This window comes from Typopeltis vanoorti, chromosome 15 (genome assembly GCF_054136105.1).
Source record: "Typopeltis vanoorti isolate ZY-2024b chromosome 15, IOZ_Tvanoo_1.0, whole genome shotgun sequence".
Classification (NCBI taxonomy): domain Eukaryota; kingdom Metazoa; phylum Arthropoda; class Arachnida; order Uropygi; family Thelyphonidae; genus Typopeltis; species Typopeltis vanoorti.
In genome coordinates this window covers 118,218,477-118,238,157 of record NC_143563.1, presented here as the reverse complement: position 1 = coordinate 118,238,157, position 19,681 = coordinate 118,218,477, and the positions used below count along the sequence as shown (strand labels likewise).

The 19,681-nt window shown below is 37.7% G+C and overlaps 1 protein-coding gene across 1 annotated transcript in view; it reads left to right on the top strand.

Moving 5' to 3' along the window:
- Positions 1-19,681, top strand: part of Hel89B (histone acetyltransferase 1) — an 863,997-nt gene that overhangs the window by 720,427 nt on the left and 123,889 nt on the right. The window contains exon 33 of the mRNA XM_090405810.1: positions 3,132-3,242. Coding sequence (XP_090261936.1) covers positions 3,132-3,242 — 111 coding nt within the window. The remainder of the gene's footprint in view (positions 1-3,131; positions 3,243-19,681) is intronic.

The following is a 19,681-nucleotide window of genomic DNA, read 5'->3' as shown; positions in this document are numbered from 1 at the left end:
CACTCTCTTCCTAGCCATATAGGCTACTCTCTAGGCACTTCTTCCTTTAATGCTATGGCCTTTGCGGACAATCTTATTCTCACAGCCTCTACTAAGATAGGCTTCAGGAACTCCTTGACCGGGCAGTTGACTTCTCTATTCGAGGCCTTTCTATTAATGTAGAGAAGTCCTGCTCTTTAGCTCTTGTCCTCTCTGGTTGAGACTATAGAGTTTTCCCTGCACGGGAGGCCGTTGCATGCTTTGACCATCCTGGAAGAGTGGAGATACCTCGGTATAGTTCGCCCACCGATTAGAGATCCTTCGACACTTCTGCGCATCCCAGAAAAAGGAGAATCCATTCTGATAATAGGCTAATCAGTCCGTATTGTGGGATGAGTTCTTTATTATTACCGGTCAGAAAATGAACTTCTCTTTTATGATTATTGTAGTTAACTATGTTGCTTGTATAACAGTTGGAAAATTTTACCTATAAAGCACGTGATTTTGCGTGTTGGCAACCAATTCGGACGTCCTTCATTTATTTCTCCCCTTCAGCATGAATCGACTATTCTTGGAAAGACGTGAAGCAGGGACCTACAAACGGTGGGCGAACTATACCATGTTCACCCCAATGGGAAGGTCTTTTTCCCTTCTATCCTAGAAGCTGGGATCGCTTCTTTGAGGAAAGCTCCTCTCAAGCCCCAGCAACGACTGTTTCTCCTTTCCCACTATCTCCTACCTTGCTTTTACCACAAGTTGGTGCTTGGTAGGACATATATATCACGGTACTGTCCCAGACAAGGCTATCTGTTCAGCTGTGAGATCATGGCTCCGACTGCCGCCTGACACCCCTACTGCATATTTCGACACGAAGATGAAGGATGGTGAGCTCAGGGTTCCATCACTTAGATGGCTGATCCCACGCCTGCGGCTGTCAAGAATCGTGAAGTTAGAACTATCTTCTTCTCCTATCTGCAGAGAGGCTTTCTATAGTCCATTAATACAAGAAGACTTTAGGCAGGTTAAAGGCTGGTCCCATTATCGAGGTACCTTAATTGAGTCAGCATGCAGAACACAAGAGGTGGGCATCTCTGTTGCACTGTTCTGTAGATGGTGCTCCTTTAAGAGAGTCATATCTGGTGCCTTCCCAGCATGATTGGATAAGGAATGGCACTAGACTCCTTCCTGGGTTCGAGTATATTGTCCTTATTACGACGAAGATCAATGCCCTGCCTACTCGAGCTCGCACAGCTCGATGGGGTAGTGACGACTCAAACTGTAGGGCTGGCTTCCATTACAGTGAAACATTGTCTCATATAGCCCAGTGTTACTTCCGCACCCATGGGATCCTCATGCGGAGGCATGATGCTGTGGTCTCATTCTGAACAACTGCTTTAAGAACAAAGGTTGGGAGACCGTGGTGGAACCACATTATAGGACCTCCATGTGTTTGCATAAGCCAGACTTAGTGATTAAAAGAGATGGTGACGTTTGGGTAATTGATGCCCAAGTAGTGGGAACAGGGCACCCACTAGCCTATAGCTATAATAATGAGGTAAACTATTACAAGAATAACCAAGATCTAGTTAGTAAGATACGGAAGGAGCATGGAGCAATTCCGAGGTTTACCAGTGCCACCATCTCTTTATATGGCATATGGAGCGCAGATAGCTATAAGGACTTAAAACAGCTAGGACTTACACAGAAGGATATAAAAGTTCTTTCCTTGAGGGCCCTACAGCGCACACTGGTGGCATGGCCACCAGAGAATGACTACAATGATAACTAGAACAGACATTGCGTAAAACACTTGTAAAGGCTTAGGCGTATATCAAGTCTGGATGTGATGTAAGGGTAGTATTGCCCATAACCAGTACAAAGATTAATAATAAAAAAAAATAATAATAATAATAAATAACAAGTGGTGTACCACAAGGATCAGTGCTTGGTCTACTGTTATTCAATCTATATATTAATGATATTGGGAAGGATTTGACAAGCGACATATAGTTATTTGCTGATAATGCAGAGATAGGTAGGGTAATCAGGAATGCTGCTGATATTCAGTCTTTGCAGAATGATTTGAATAGGCTGGAATTGTGGACATGGGAAAATGGGTGTTAGTTCAATGTCAGTAAATGTAAAGTCATTCACTTTGGCATGATTAGATATCAAATGTGTTATTATATTGGTGGGATTATGCTAGAAGAAACTGACGAGGCTAGGGATCTTGGAGGGTTAGTAGATATGAAGTTGAAGTTTAGGAGCCATGTGGCAAAGATTGTAAATACAACTCAAAAGATGATTGCAATGCTGAAACGAACGTTCACATGTAAAGATAAGGATGTTATTTTGCCTCATTACAAGGCCTTGATAAGACCTCACTTAAATTATTGTGCACAGGTCTGGTCTTTTGGTTTCCATTGTGATTCTGATATATTGGAGAGAGTACAAAGGGAAGTGTTAAAAATGATGTCAGGATTGTGGAATACTGATTATGAAGACAGATTGAGAATTTGTAGATTGCAGACACTAGCAAACAGGAGAAAGAGGGGGTCATACAGGATTTCAATTGAAGGAATTTTTCAATTTATGGAGGGTGGGGAAAGGACAAGAGGGCATCCTTGGAAGCTGAGAATGAAGGCAGCCAAGAAGGGTGTAAGGGCTAGACTTTTCTCTCAGAGGGTGTTGCATGATTGTAATGGATTGCCATTGGATGTTGTGAGTGCAAGCAGTGTGAATGAATTCAAGAATAAGTATGATAGCTGGTGTGTATGGTATGTGGCCTCTCTCGATGAGTCTGATTCCCTGGAGTGCTCTCTTAATAATAATAATATACCCAAATGACAATGAATATCACTTCATTGTTGCTAAGTGTATGCAATTTGAATGTAGGGATTATAAAGCATATCACATAAATGGCTGTTTGTTGAAAATAGTCACTGACGATAGAGACGTGTAGTTGTTGTTGTGAACACTGAGTTAAAGTTTAGGAGTCATTTGCTAAGGTGCTTAAATTGTCACATCAGATAACAGTATTAGTTTTAATGTTCCATATAAATTTTTTAAAGGAATTTTGAAATTAAATATGTTTTGCATGCCTGTGTACATCAGTTGAAAAATATTCAGATATATCAAAATATATCATATAGACTCAACTTTATGAAGATTTTGCCAAAAGCCGTGCTAGACAGAATTTGGAAGAATCCTTGAGTGAAGAGGAGTGCAGAATGCAGGCTACAAATACGGCTCATATATTCCAGGTAGTTTATATGAAGTATAATGATTAGAATTGAATATTATTCTTTTTATTTATTTATATTCCTTTTAGTTGCATAAGTCTTTTATATGAAATATTTTACATGTTTGAATATGATAGAGCAGGTTAAAAAATATTGGAAAGATATAACACACTGGAGTACACAGTACTCTTTTTTGGCATTTTTACATCTTATTAATCCTATAGAGTAGTATTCCTTAATAGCTTGTGAATCCTAAAAATAGTAAAAAACAAAATGATGATATGTGATGAACTAAATTGCTTTGTTCACTCAAAATCCCATTAAATGTTCTGCATACTGCACAGCCAATGAAACAATGTAACATTTTCTACTTTCCTTCAGTTGTAAGCTAGATTTTGAGTAAAACATCAGATGCTTATTGTCTGTTTCAGGTGTTCTTGTTCCAGAAAATAAGACTTCAAAATAGAGTAAGAATCACTCGAGTCAAATATGCAACATTGCAATTATGAATCCTAGCATGAGCTCTCATATACTGAAAATATAGTAAAATGCATATACACAGTGACAGTTGTTTAATAAATTAAAATTACTTAAACTGATATTTCAGTTTATGTAACTTAAAGAATCAGCAGTCTTAGTAAGTGAATAGTGTGAAATTAAAAGCACTGGTACTCACAACTACACACAAAAAAAAAGTTATAATTCCTCATACACTAGTATTGTTCTTTTTGAATTTTACATTATTTGCCTTTTAATGCTGCCACTGGTTTAAGATACTTAAACCAAAATATCTGTGTAAATAATTATAATATATTAAACATTTTTACTGTGCATATGTGTGTTTTACTATAGTTTCTATGGATGCTACACATTATTTCGTCATCACAGAATCATGTCCTGATACCTGACATGAATCCTCCAAACTTCACTCTGTTACTTAATCTGTATGAACTACTCCATGAGAAATGCTTCATTACCATTGACAAAGTTTCTGCTGTAAAATTATTATTATTATAAAGGCACCTCGGAATCCGAAGACTCATCGCGGGAGACCCAGTCTATCAACAAACTATCAATTCTCTCCTTGAACCTATTAAAAGAAAAAGCACTCACAACTGAATCTGGCAAGCCAGTCCACTCATTCACAACTCTCAAAAACAAAAAATGTAGTTGTCACACCCCTACTAACCATACCTTTATTCCACTTTCGGGGATGACCACTTGTTCTGGTCCCTCTAGCCAAGTGCTGAAACATTTCTCCTGCATCTTTCCTATAAAACCCTTTAACAACTGGTTGGCCAAATGGTATCTGCTCTCCAGCCAAAAGTCTGTGGGTTTGAATCCTGCCATAAGCATGGATCTTTGTGATTGTCTGTGAAATTATTAGTGGTGGGCAGTAGATGGCATTGGTGTCAATGATGAAAGTAGTTGCAGTTCGTTGTAGCTGGTGGATTGAGTTGTGAAGACTGAGAGTTGTGGAGTAGGTACCCTCCCTCGAGGTCTCCCTGAAGGTGTCATATAACAATAATAATAATAACTGAAATGTTTCTATCATATCCCCTCTTTTTCTCCTATCAACCAACTTCTGCAATCCATACACCCTCAATCTATCCTCATAGTGAATATTCCACAGGCCACTCACTATCTTGGTCACTCGCCTCTGAATCCTTTCCACCACTTCCTCATCTCCAAGAAACCCAGGGGCACAGTAATTGTAGGAAAATTCTAGATAGGAAGTTAGTAGTAATGTAAGTTTTTCATGTGGTACTATGATATCCTGTACATTCCTTGAGGGTAGAGGTCAAAAATTTGACAGGTTATCATAGTACCACATGAAAAACTTACATTTCTACTAACTTCCTATCTACAATTTTCCTCCAAATCAATCTGTTGCCTGTCAAGACTCCAACATTATCAGATCTTAATATTTCTATCTTCTAAGGCATGTTTTACCATATCAATCTACCTATATCTTGATCTTCCTCTGGGTCTTTTTTCTGCCAACCTGGTAGAGAACACTTGTTTTGCTAATCTTTCCTCTCCCATTCTGTTTAAGTGACCATACCACCTGAGATTAACTCTGTTAACACATTCCTGGATGCTAGCAATGTCATGATCTTTCCGAATAGCCTCGTTTTTAATATGATATTGCCACCGATGCCATTTGTTCATGCCCCTAATCCTTTTCAGGAGGACTCTAATGTCTGTGGTCTCTGGTCTTTGGTCAAGTGTGTTACTTCTAACCCAGCTCTCAGATCCATAAAAAAATTGGTTTGACCCAGCTGATTTAGTGTTTTGACTAATTTCTCTCTTATTCCATATAAATGTATTCAATTGACTTCCTACCATACCAGCTTTGTTGTTTCTATTGTTGCCTATTTCCATATTTAATTTACGATCTTTACTAAAAATCGTGGCTAAATTAGCTGAGATATTTTACTTGTTCTATAGGTTCTCCATTCACAATGCAGTTGATATTTTCATTGCTTCTGCCTATTTTTATTGTCTTTGTCTTGATATTGCTGACCTTCATACCATATCTATTACAACAGTTATTCAGTTTAATCAAGGAATCTTGTAGACTTGTAGCAGATTTATTTAGAAGTATAACATCATCCGCATAAAGGAATGAGCCGACATTAACATCTTCAATTTTGATATCTCTACTCTTTAATGTGTTCTTCAATAGCCAAGTAATCTTATAAGCTGCCTTATCAACGTTAGCAAAAATATCTTCTAAACTTTAACTCTCTGTCTAGCCCCATCTCTAAATCTCCAGCTTCATCTATTTCCTGGAATACAGTGCCATTAATGTAATTAATGGCAGCTTGTAATCTATTTATTCCAAAATACATAAATTTACATTTTTCTACATTAAACTGAAACCCATTATCATTTACCCATACAGCGTATTTAAATCATCCTGCAAGCTCTCCACATCAACTTCATTAACTATTACTCTACCTAATTTCGCATCATCAGCAAGCAACTGAATATTTCCTGTCAGTTAATTTCCTATATCATTTACGTATAAATAAAACATCACTGGTCAGAACACTGAACCGACGCAAAAAGTCATCTGTTTTTGTGTCGATTCTGCCCCCTCCGTATACCACTTTTTGATATCTCTCCAGCAACAGCCTGTTATATACTTAATCAGTGTCATATCCGTTCTAATTTATATAACAGAGTTCCATATGGTATTCTGTCAAATGCCTGTGCAAAATCCAGAAAAATCATCATGTAGACATTTCTTATATCCAACTCATCTGTTACTCTGTTATAAAAAGTTAGTAAATTACTAAAGCATGTTGATCCTCATACAGTATCATATTTTTATCTACCCATTCTTAAATTCTCTTTTTGTCCAATTTTTCTAGTACTTTTACCACCATGACTGAAATACTGGTTGGTCTATAATTTGCTACTAGTCTTAGAACCTCCCTCATGCAAGGGAATTATTTTCCCTCTTTCCACTTGCAACTCTACCAGAGCTGAGACTTAAAGATCCTAGTCAAAGTCGTTGCCATTTCCCTTGCACATTCTTGCAAAACCTGAACTCATATCTAATCTAATCCCACAACTGTATTTACATCGAGATTCTGCAATATCCTAAGAATCTCCAATTCATCCATCTCTGTTTCCATATTAGTATCTGTCACATATGTTAAAGCACTAACCTCACTAGGATGATATACCCTTGCAAAATGGTCACTCAGTAACTCAGCTATTTTATCTGCTTCTGTCTCCTCATAACCATCATCACTCATTAACATTAATCTTCCATAGTCACTCTTCTTCTTACTTGCCACATAACACAACAACTCCCAGGGATTTTCCCTGACCTACTCGGCCAGATTCTTCTCATAATCTGATTTTGCCTTCCTAGCCATGCTGGTCACCTTACTCTTTATATAACCTCCACAGCATTTTCTTCTTCTGCACCTTGTGTTTAATGATATTACTCATCTATCTAACTCCTACCCGATTAACCCTCCTTACCCTAGGTATACAATTTAATACTACTCCCTCTACATGATCCTTAACTATATCCCATGCATCACTAACATCCTTACCCTGCAGTGTTTTATGCTGGTGTACAGATTTAAGCTCCTTCCTAAGGATGTCATAATCACTTGCCTTATAGTTCTACAAATACTCCTTCTTGATAGAATATCCCTAATGTTTTACAATCTCCCAAGTCAAGACTGCCTAGTCACTTTCACGAATTGGAGGCAGTGTTGTTACCTTGATTATGTATAGCTCTTCTGATCCTGTTACCAGGTCCAATACTCTCCCTCCCCTAGTTTCTTCCATCACATGCTGCCTTAAGTAGGTATCTCTCAGTAAGTGTATAAATTCTATTTCCTTCCTGCCATGTGATCTTTCTTCCCTCCAGTGTGTATCTCCATAGTTAAAGTCTCCCATAATAATCACTCGACCTGTACTCATCGCACTAATTTGGCGATGCATGTCTTTGCCAAATTAGTATACTGTGGAACTCTCTGACCTATAGCAACAACCAACTGTATATTTTGTCTTACTGGTCTTAATTTCACACCCAATTGCTTTGAATGAACAGCCACCCTCCTGCCTGTTTCCTGTTCATTTTGGCTGCAATTCATCTGCTATCATCAGCAGTAGTCCTCCCCCAATCCTAATTTCTCTATCTTCCCTGAAAATACTAAGCCCTTCACCTACAATCCCATTTACTACATCATCTGCTGTTAGCCAAATCTCACTAATGCCTATAACTTTTGGTGTGGTTGTACTAACCAATGCCAAAAACTCCTCCCTCTTGTTCCTGATACTTCTCGCATTAGTATATAGAAACTGCAGCATCCCTTTATTCCCCCACCCACCTTTACTTTCTGAATTAACTACTCTATTCATTATTTTTGCTTGAGAGACTAGATTCCACACTTTGTCATTCTGACACTTGCTTGCCTCATGGGTGCCATCACACAAATTCACGTGCTTCCCCTCTCATTGCTTAAGTTTTAAAATGCTACAATTATAGGAGGGTAAATGGAACATTCTACAGTGCTGTACATAATCTATATTTAAGTTATACGTCAGCAGTTAGAATCGATGAAAATACAGGAAGATGGTTTGATGTAATATTAAGTCTAAGAGAAGAATACACATTATCTCCACTCTTATTCATCATCTCTGTGGATCACATTATGAAAGAAATTGGTATTAAGATATCAAAATCAGATATCAAACGTAGCTCTTTGCTTTATGCAGATCATGTTGTACTCCTAAACACATCCAGGGTAAGTTTCGGGATTCTCTGTTAGAGAATCCCGAATTCTCTAACAGAGAATTCAATGACAATCAATGAAACAAATAAGTAAAGCAAGTAAGATATTTCAGCTACTTAGGCATGGTTTTTAGTGAAGATTGTAAATTAAATATGAAAATAGACAACAGAATAAACAAGGCTTGTATGATGGGGAGCCAGTTGAATGAATTTATGCAGAATAAAAGGGAAATTGGCCAAAATGCTAAACTAGCAGTATACAAGACAACGTTCATACCAGTTTTAAATTATGGATCAGAGAGTTGGGTTAGAAATAAATCAGTTTTGTAAGTTTTTTCTTATGGGTTGATGTGAATGAATGTGTTTCCCTTATGGTATTTAATCATTTATCATAACTCTTGAAAGGACAACCAGGTTCGTTTCCTATGCAAACGCAATTACTGATCTCATGCTCAAGTATTAACTCAATTTAAAAAAAAAGGTAATTGACTATTATAGCTGATGTCAGGTATTACTCCAATTTTTTTATTATTATTATTTTTTTTTTTTTTTTAAATATCTGATCCACACACGAAAGACCACAAGACCTATAGTACATTAGTACCATGTGTAGGTAAGAGGAGTAGAAAAAAGGAGGAGTCTGTTCACATTTTGCTTGAACAGCTGAAAGTTGTAATCTTTGGGAAATACAGAGTGGGGGAGACTTTTCCAAAAGACAGTAGATGGGATGAAGGAGAAGGCAGTGAAGTTGGTTTAATGAGTTTCAAGATGGACTTTAAAAATGTGTTGGTTTGACAGTGGCTCTTATTTTAATGATTTTGGAGGAGTGAAGGAATAATGGTAGCCAATTCAGCAGAGCACTATTCAGGAAAATATCTGTAGAAGAAGCGCAAGGTAGAAATTGAATGTCTGTGAGAGAGAGAGAGATTGAAGTGGGTATGTGAGAGAGATCATTAATTAGTTGGATTTCCCTCTTCTGAATACAGTCGATCAATCTTAGGGAGGGTTTTGGTGCTCCACCTCAAATATGGGAACAGTATTCCATGGCTAGGTGGACTTGAGCTTTGTGTAGAATTAGCAGCTGTGAATGTGAAGTAGTATCCTGTGTGAAAAACTACAAGTTTTTTGGTGGCTGTTGAAATGTGGTTGTGCCAGGAAAGATCAGAGGTGCAGGTCATTATGAGTAGAGAAATCTGATCATGTTTAGATGCTCAGTATTACTGAAGGTAAGGGGAGGGCTCTTTCTTACAAGAGATCAGACAGGACTGAATTTTGGTGGTATTGAAGTTTACAGGGTTGTCCTTTCCCTGCTGGGGTATAGCTAGGAAATCTGAGTTCAGGTCACTGGTTATGTTAGATCTTGAGGATTCTAATACTTGAGCACTACAAGGTTTGGCGAATGAAAAGGAGGATTGGAAATTTATGAGAGCAGGTAATTTATATACTGGAGAAGAGAGTAGGTGAAAGAGCAGAATCCTTCGGTACTCCTGTGTTGATGGGGAAATCTGAGGAGAGTGAACTGTCCACCATGTTGGCAACCCAGTTGCAGAGTGAGGAAGGCAGACCATATGATTTTAGTTTGTTAAGTAGGTCCTTGTGCCAAACCCAATCAAATGCCTTTGAAATGTCAAGGGCAACCACATGAGTTTCTCCATGGCATGAGTCCAGGGGTGGTTGTTAAAAGCAAGATCAGCTGTAGATTGTGAGTGGCAGAATCCATAATGCTGGTCACTTGTTGGTATGACTCTAGGTAGTTCAAGAGTTAGTTGTTGATAATTTTAGAGAGAACAGAGGTGAGAGAAATTAGATGGTAGTTTGTTGGTTGATTTTTGTCACCTTTCTTTGGGATGGGCTAGATGTGGACCTGCTTCCATGTTGTAGGGTAGATGCCAGTTGAATAGGATAGATTGAAGAGGCGATACAGGATAGGTGTTAGTTCTAAAACACAATTTTTTAATACAATAGATTGGATACCATCAGGACCAGATGCATTTGTTGTGTTCAGGTTACTGAGAATTCTTCGGATTTATTTTTGTTGGAAGACTATGGGTGACATGAAGGGAACCATTCTTGGTAGTGTGGAGGAAACTTTGCCCTGTTTCTTCCACACTATGTTGTCGATGCAGGAATTTTAAGAGAAGAGTGATGCCAGTAATTTGGCCTTGATTTTAGATGATGTAACTACAGTACTATCTGGGTGTTGAGAATGGTGGAAACATGGGAGGGCAGAAGTTGCTCCCAATGGCCTCTCAAGAGACCAGAAGGGGTGACTGCTATTTGGGCAGGAGGCAAGTTTGCAGCATTTAGCCCTTTTAAAATTTGACTTGGATGTGGTGATGATTCTTTTACAATGGTTGCAAGCTGCAGTATAGGCAGAGTGGGCAGCTGGAGTGTTGGTCTTGAGTCATTCATGATAGGCAGAGGTTTTTTCTTTCACCATATTGGAACAATTTTTTGAGAATTGGCTTGGATGGTGGCTGAGAATTTCAAGTGGAATGAGGGATGAAAGCCTTCATTCCTGTGAGAATAATTTCTGTTATTCAGTGTGAGTAGGTATTTGGATCAGAAGAACTAAAGCAGTAGTCAGACCATGGGAAGGAGGAATAGAAGTCACAAAGAGCACGAGACTGTGAACTAGTAGGTGAAGGTTCTTCTGTGGCAAAAGAGACTGGTGAGGTTGTTGTCCGAGTTACCAAGAAGAGAACTGACAACCACACAGTATACCTGGAAGGGGAGCTTGCTAAGAAGATGTCAAGTGGGTTGGAAAATTGGATGGATTGTCAGATATTTTGGTAGAAAGATTGATTATCTAAGATAGTTAATTGCTAATGGCAAACATCTCGGCATCCCTACCTGCTTGGTCAGTGAAACTGGAGAAGGTGAGCTAATGTGAATTGTGAACACTGAAGTCCTCAAGAAGAATGACCTCACTATTAGGTTATTTAAACTGCAGAAAGTTGAGCTTTAAAGAGAGATAGTTGAAGAGGTCAGAATGGTTGACATAGTTTGGAGAGCAAGAGAGAGAGAGAGAGAGAGAGATAGCATATGAAAAGGGCAGGTTGGTTTGGTAGAGAAATTTTGAACCAAAGCAGATCAAACAGAGATGTAGAGTCTCTGGTATGGTATGTCGGTTCTGAGTGCTGCCCTTATGGCAGTTAATGTTGTTTGGTTGGATTTTTAATGTTTCTTTGTAGATGGATCATTTTGTTTTTTGAGTTTTTTAACTATTTTTGTGTGAGAATTTTTGAGATTCGCAGTGAAATCACATTTCTTTGTGTTGTGGTTCATTTGTATTTTGTGAGGAAGAGGCAAAAGAGGAAGTGGAGCATGCAGTGAGAGTTGGCATACTTGCAAACATATTGCGCACACAGAGGGAACTTTGTCTCCTGTTCATATGTGGTCTCTACAGTTGCTCCTGCAGCCATAGTATTTGGTTCCATTCCAGACACAAACTGGCAAAATACGTGCCTATAGGATTTGACACTGGGTTATTGGGAAGCTTCCAGATTTGTTACGAACCAGCAGCTGGCCTGTGGAATCGTTTCACTGCTGTACCATCGAATGGGGGGGGGATCTGGTCCATTACAGTGAGATTGGTATGCCATTGAGTGTCACTCTTACTGCATGTGGTAAGAGGAGGGGGACAGAAACTCTAGCGACCAAGCATGGTTGTAGCCACTTCAGGTCTCTAATAAGCAAGGTAGTGGCATTTCATCAGAGGTCTAGTTAGTTGGCATTTCCTTCAAATGTAAAAAAAAAAAAAAAAAAACATTTCCTTCAAATGTAAAAAAAATCATAAATGAAATATTGTTTGAAGTTGTCATATGTACTGCTATAAAAGAAATCAACAGACAGTTGTCTGAGGAACAAATAGCCATGGCACCCACCTTAATAAGATATAGGCCTCCTTTTGCTGTGATGACTATATTAATCCTATGGGACATACTTTCCACAAGCGTACAATAGCGATCAATGGAGTTTTGGTCCATTCTTCCTCGAAACATGTTTTGAGGTCCTGGACTATTGTGGGGAAGACGTCTCTCAACCTCACCCATTGCTTCAGTTCACCCCACAGATGTTTCATAGGGTTGAGATCAGGGCTCTGTGGAGGCCAGTCAAGTGTGGTGATGCTCATGTCCACAAACTATGCGGTTACAGCACAGCAGCCTTATGACGTGATGCATTGTCTTGCTGAAAGAAACAATGGTCAGTTCTGTAGAAATGCCACAAAGTAGGAAGCATTGCATTGTCCAGATTGTTCAGATACCTTTTGCATTCAGTGGCACCTCAATCAGAGGTCTGAGGCAAACCAGGAAAAACAGGACCATACCACCACACTACTACCTCCAAATTTCATAGTTGGAGTTATGCACTCTGGTAAGATGTTCACCAGGCATCTGCCACACCCACACCTGTCCATCTGCTTGGTAGAGAGCATAGCATGATTCATTGCTCTATAATGCAGCTTTCCAAGCTTCCATGACCCACTATAGTGCAAACAGCATGTACTGAAGGTGAACGCTGCATTTAGTTCGGGTAATGTGGTGCTTGCATATTGTGGTCCTATCATGAAAACCCATGTGAACTTTGGTTCTGAAAGTTTTTGTGCTGATGCATGTTCCAGTCGATGCCTGGAACTCTGTATTCAATGTGTCAGTCAACAAATGATGGTTTTTACATATACTTCATATCACCCTATGGTCATGTTCAATGAGTGTGGCAGGTTGTCCACTGCAGTAGCACAGGGAGTATGTTGACCTAGGGTTGCCCAGTTTTCCAAACAGATAGACCAACAACATGGCATTCTATCACAGCACCTCTTTCAATGTCTGTCATTTCCCTTCTTGAAGCCATTTCACCTGGACGTAGTTCCACTGACTTGGGAACACAATATTCCTCCAATTTATAGCCGGTACAAACACATGATTGTTACATGGTATAATGCACCTTGCCCATCGGGGTGTCCGTTGACTTCTTTCTAATCACTGTAGATGACATGTAAGGACAATTCATTATATCAAGAATTAAAATATTAAATCACTTTTGCACACATTTTCACAATTTTACTGTACAGATAATCAGAAATAAATGTGTAATGAGCTCTCGACTGAAGAGCTTAATATTTAAATAATGGCAATTATATTGGCCAAGTCATCACATTACATTAATCCATCAGACTACACTTTAAACAGCTAGAAATAAATCTTCAGCAAATCTGAGTGAACTAAAGAGAGCAGATAATTACACTAATTGCCTATTCTGCATTCAAAATTCAATGTATTTTTAACCATCCAATTACATCTTCGCCATGAGAGAAGGATTTCATTGAGGAAACAAAACAGTCCTACCTTCAGTTATTTACTTCAAATAAACAAATTCATGTAAAGTAGCTTGGAAATATTGGCATATATCATTTGCTGTTCTATATCTGTCTGTGCACTTAAATAAAATCCATGCTTCATTCCTTAAATTTAATGAAAATTTTGGATCCAAATTATCCCACACTTGAATTTATCTCTCTCAATGTTAAGCCTTCTCTCTCTCTTTCTCACTCTCTCAGCAGTTATTTTTCTCAATATTCTTAGTTATTTTAGTGGAACCTGTGGCATAGTAATTAAATAATAAAGTAACACCTAAAAACCATAGTGATATCTTTAATTAGTAAAAGGACAGATATTTCATACTAAAATTAATAGTACATCTTCAGTGTCTGTAACAGTAATAGGAATGGAATACAGGCAAAACGTTCGGTGGATCACCTATTAAAATACAATTGTTACCGCATGCTAGGAAATAATAGAAATAACAAATTTAATCTTCTAAGAGAAATGTTTTTTTACATAAGATAAAAGTCTCCCAGATCTTTGAGAGAGACACACGGTCATTTCTATTTAAATTCAGTCGGTGTAAGATAGTTTCACAACTTTCTTTGAATAAGCGTTCATATTTGAATCTGCATCTATGGAGGAGAACTGCTTTATCCCACTGGACACTATGATTAGAGTCAATACTGTGCTGTGCCAGACCAGACTTCAGAGGTTTGTTATAATCAATATAATATTGATGTTCTTTTATTCTTTTTTCCAAAGAACGGCCAGTTTGTCCAAAATAAGAGACATCACATTCGCAAGGTATTTGGTAAACGCCAGCCAAAGATAGAGAAAACAGTTTATCCTTTGTAGAAAGTAATAAAGAAGAAATTTTGTTGATAGGAATATATGTTGGAATCAATTGATACTTTTTTAGAATTCTACCTATAGGTTCTGAGATTCCTGGAATATACGGAATAGTAACTCTGCAAACTGTTGAAGAAAATGTAGGTGTTGTAACATAAGAGTCAAGTATCTGTTGGATTTGATTGGAGTTGTAATCATTTGATTCCATTAACTTTTTAATGATGGAAAGTTCTTGTTGTAAGATTATTGGGGAAGAGCAAACTTTATGTGCTCTATGAATTAGAGATTTATGATTTTTGAGAGATGTGGTATGCAGACTTTTTTTTGTGAATGTATCTGCCAGTAAATGTGGGTTTTCGAAAGATGCTTGTAGATAAGGTACCAGAAGATGTTCTAGTAAGGAGGGTGTCCAAAAATGGTCAAGGACCAGAGTTTTCTTTTTCCATAGTGAATTGGATGCATGGGTGAAGGTATTTATCCGTTGTAGAAAGGTAGAAAGTTCATCTTCAGTGTGTGGCCAAACAGCAAAAACATCATCGACGTAACGGTACCAAAGAGATGGTTGAGGATGAATGGTTGAGAACATAGTATCTTCGAATTGTTTCAAATAGTAGTTTGCCAGAAGTGGAGACAGAGGGCTACCCATGGCAGTACCTTCAATTTGTTTGTAGATTTTGTTTTCCAACTGAAATAACCTGAGTGGATAACATATTCGAATATCCTTGCGATATCTGGAGGGTAATCTTCATATAAAGAATTGACTGTGTTGGTTAATGGGATATTGGTGAACCGAGAAATTATGTCAAAACTGACTAATATTTCAGAATCTGTAATATTTATATCCTTGATTTTTTCAAGGATCTCAAACAGATAAAAAATCTGTTGAGTTTTTTATATAGGATCTGGAATGACCAGTGAGAGCACTTAAGGAACATGATAATACTTTTGCAATCTGATAAGTTGGAGAGTCAATGCAATTTACGATAGGTCGTACAGGACAGCCTTCTTTATGGATTTTCAGGAGTCCATAAAGACGAGGAGTTCTTCCAAAGTAGGTGCGTATTTTATTTATTTTGTTTATTTATTGTCTCTCTTATTTTGGACAAACTGGCCATTCTTTGGAAAAAAGAATAAAAGAACATTAATATTATATTGATTATAACAAACCTCTGAAGTCTGGTCTGGCACAGCACAGTATTAACTCTAATCATAGTGTCCAGTGAGATAAAGCAGTTCTCCTCCATAGATGCAGATTCAAATATGAACGCTTATTCAAAGAAAGTTGTGAAACTATCTTACACCGACTGAATTTAAATAGAAATGACCGTGTGTCTCTCTCAAAGATCTGGGAGACTTTTATCTTATGTAAAAAAACATTTATCTTAATAGATTAAATTTGTTATTTCTATTATTTCCTAGCACGTGGTAACAATTGTATTTTAATAGGTGATCAACTGAACGTTTTGCCTGTATTCCATTCCTATTACTGTTACTGACACTGAAGATGTACTATTAATTTTAGTACGAATTATCTGTCCTTTTGCTAATTAAAGATATCACTGTGGTTTTTACGTGTTACTTTATTATTTAATATTCTTAGTTGCTGGTGAACACAATACTGTGCTATAATAAATTTAGTTTAATCCTTTATCCAAGTGTAAGCAAACAAGGTTTGCACCTGAAGTATCTTTCTTCAGGACTGAGGCAACTTGTGGTAAAGGAGGACTAAGCTCTCATCACTTGTCTTAGTATCTCCCATAATGCAAAGCACATCTCCTTGCAGACATGTATAATGCTATGCATTAAGGGAAGGACCACTACCCAGACTGGTTTTGACCTTTATTGAGGTCAAAAGTCTGCTCGAAAGAATTGCCTCAGTCCTGATGTCAGTGTGAGCCAGTGGTGATACTAAGGTGGAAGTAATGGAGAAGTCATATTTATTTATATGAGTTGGTAAAAAGTGTCTCACCTTATTATTAAATTACTCTGGATTTAGAGAAAGATGTTGGAAGTTTTTTTTCCACTTGGTTAGACTATAATAAATTTAGTTTAACCCTTTATCCAAGTGTAAGCAAACAAAGTTTGTATCTGAAGTATCTTCAGGACTTAGGCAATTCGTGGTAAAGGTGGTAAAGCTCTCATCACTAGTCTTAGTATGTCCCTTAATGCAAAGCACATCTCCTTGCGGACATGTATAATGCTTTGCATTAATGGAAGGGCCACTACCCAGACCGGTTTCAACCTTTATTTGATGTTCAAGTATAGGTCAAACTCCAAAAAAAACTCAGCATTGTTCCCCTCGGTAACAGACTCACCCTGCCACTGAGAAGAACTCTCAGCATTGGCTCTACTCCATAGCATGCTCACCCCACCACCGAGCAAAGCTGCTCATTTGCTCATATGTCATCTGAGGCATAACAGCAACAGCCATGCCTCAGTTTACTTCACGGGCTACAGCATTTCCATTCATTACCCCCACCCCAGGACCTGGGTGACAGCAACAGCCGAGCCTCAGTTAAAACTTCATGGGCTACAGCATTGCCATTCATCACCCAAGCTTCCAACCAGTTTTGAGCTTTATTGAGGTCTCATCAGTGGGAGCCAGACCCAGTGGTGGTGATACTAAGATGGAAGTAATGGAGAAGTCATATTTATCTATATGAGTTGCCAAAAGGTGTCTTACCTTATTATTAAATTACTCTGGATTTATAGAAAGAAGTTGGAAGTTTTTTTTCACTTGTTACACTATAATAAATTTAGTTTAATCCTTTATCCCAGTGTAAGCAAACAAATGTGCTTTGCATTATGGGAGATACTAAGTCAAGGAGTGATGAGAGCTTGGTCCACCTTTACTGCGGGTTGCCTCAGTCCTGAAGATAGTTCAGGTGCAAACTTTGTTTGCTTACACTTAGATAAAGGATTAAACTAAATTTATTATAGTCTAACCAAGTGGGAAAAAACTTCCAACATCTTTCTCTAAATCCAGAATAATTTAATAATAAGGTGAGACACTTTTTACCAACTCATATAAATAAATATGACTTCTCCATTACTTCCACCTTAGTATCACCACCACCTCTGGGTCTGGCTCCCACTGACGAGACCTCAGTAAAGGTTCAAACCAGTCTGGGTGCTGGCCCTTCCCTTAATGCATAGCATTATACATGTCTGCAAGGAGATGTGCTTTGCATTATGGAAGATATTAAGACAAGTGACTAGAACTTAGAACTTCACCATTACCATGAGTTGCCTCAGTCCTGAAGGTACTTTAGGTGCAAACTTTGTTTGCTTACACTTGGATAAAGGATTAAACTAAATTTATTATAATCTAACCAAGTGGAAAAAACTTCCAACGAAACACTGTGTTTGCAGATTGCATCAGTCACATCTGGGATCTTTGGTATCATGTTTAGCGATGTAGCTGTCAATGTTATAATAAATTTAGTTTAATCCTTTATCCAAGTGTAAGTAAACGAAGTTTGCACCTGAGCTGTCAATGTGTTTTTATCCAAAAGTAAACATCTTCCAAATACTTCACTGAAATATTATTACATCAAACTCCTTTTCAGTATTTACTTGCCCTATACATCTAAAATTTCTCTTTGAACACTGAAGAAAATTAGTTTTGGTTTTGAAAGTACTCTGCTCTCATGGCAAATGATGGTGAGTGCTAAACAGTTCATATACTCTTCACAATTATTTACATAAATGTTTGCTCTTGGCCACTTTTACATTGTTAATATTTATGGGAAAAACATACCTTATAATAAAATACTTGTAAATAATTAACTGAATGTGTATTTTATTTGAATAACTTATCATTGACAGCTACAAAGACTAGAGACCATAGATATAAAAGTTCTTAGGCAGATGAGAACTTTTCAGACCACCCTCGTGTGACAGTATTACATGACTAAGTTTACATTATTACTAATATCTTATCACTTGTAGAATCATATTAAATATGAAGGAACTTGATATTGTTGGCATTCAAGAATGTGTTAGTAGAACTAATCTAAGATGTTATGATCATGTAAGCAGAATGGGTGATGAACTATTAGCATAACAGGTGTTTCATGCAAAATGCAGGAAAAAGATCTAGATAGATTGATTCAGTCAGACATATTTTAGAAGACTGAATTATTAGATTTCACAATATTGGAGTGATAAGATATTAGTAATAATGTAAACTTAGTCATGTAATACTGTCACACGAGGGTGGTCTGAAAAGTTCTCATTTTAATAATGAAAAAACTCAGTAAGATCTGCAAAATATTCCTCTGCAGCTGCAATCACCTCTTGATTCAAAGAAAAATGCTGACCTGCGAGGAAGAGTTTTAGTTTTGGGAAGAGATAGAAGTCAGAAGGAGCCAAATTTGGGGAATAGGGTAGATGTTCCAACAATTCATAGTGCAGATCCCTTAATTTTCCCATTGCTAAAACACCTTTGTGGGCAGGTGCATTGTCCTGATGAAAGACGATTTTTCTCTTCTACAAACCAGGTCTTTTCTCACAAATTTTTTCTTCTAGTCTGGTTAAAAGATCAGAATAATATTCCCCAGTTATTGTTTTACCCTTTTCACGATAATTAATAAACAAAATTCCTTTAGCATCCAAAAACACCAATGCCATGTCCTTTCCTGCTTTCCTTTTCAACTTGTCTTCTTTGGTGCTGAACAACCATCTTCTGTCCACTGTTTTGACTGCTGTTTGCATTCTGGTGTGTAATGGTGAATCCATGTCTCATCCATAGCAATAAATCAATGCACAAAATCAATTTTTTTATTCTTGTTAAAACGTTCCTAGCCCTATTCAGAGATTTTCGTGCGAATACGTTTTTAATCTGCTGTGAGCAATTGCGGCACCCATCTTGCACTAAGCTTTTTCATTTGTAACTCTTCATGCAAAATATATCCTACACGTGCTTTTGAAATGCCTATAGTCTCAGCAATTTCACACACTTTGACTCGCCGGTCATCCAATACCATATCGTGCAATTGATCAATGCCTTCTGGTGT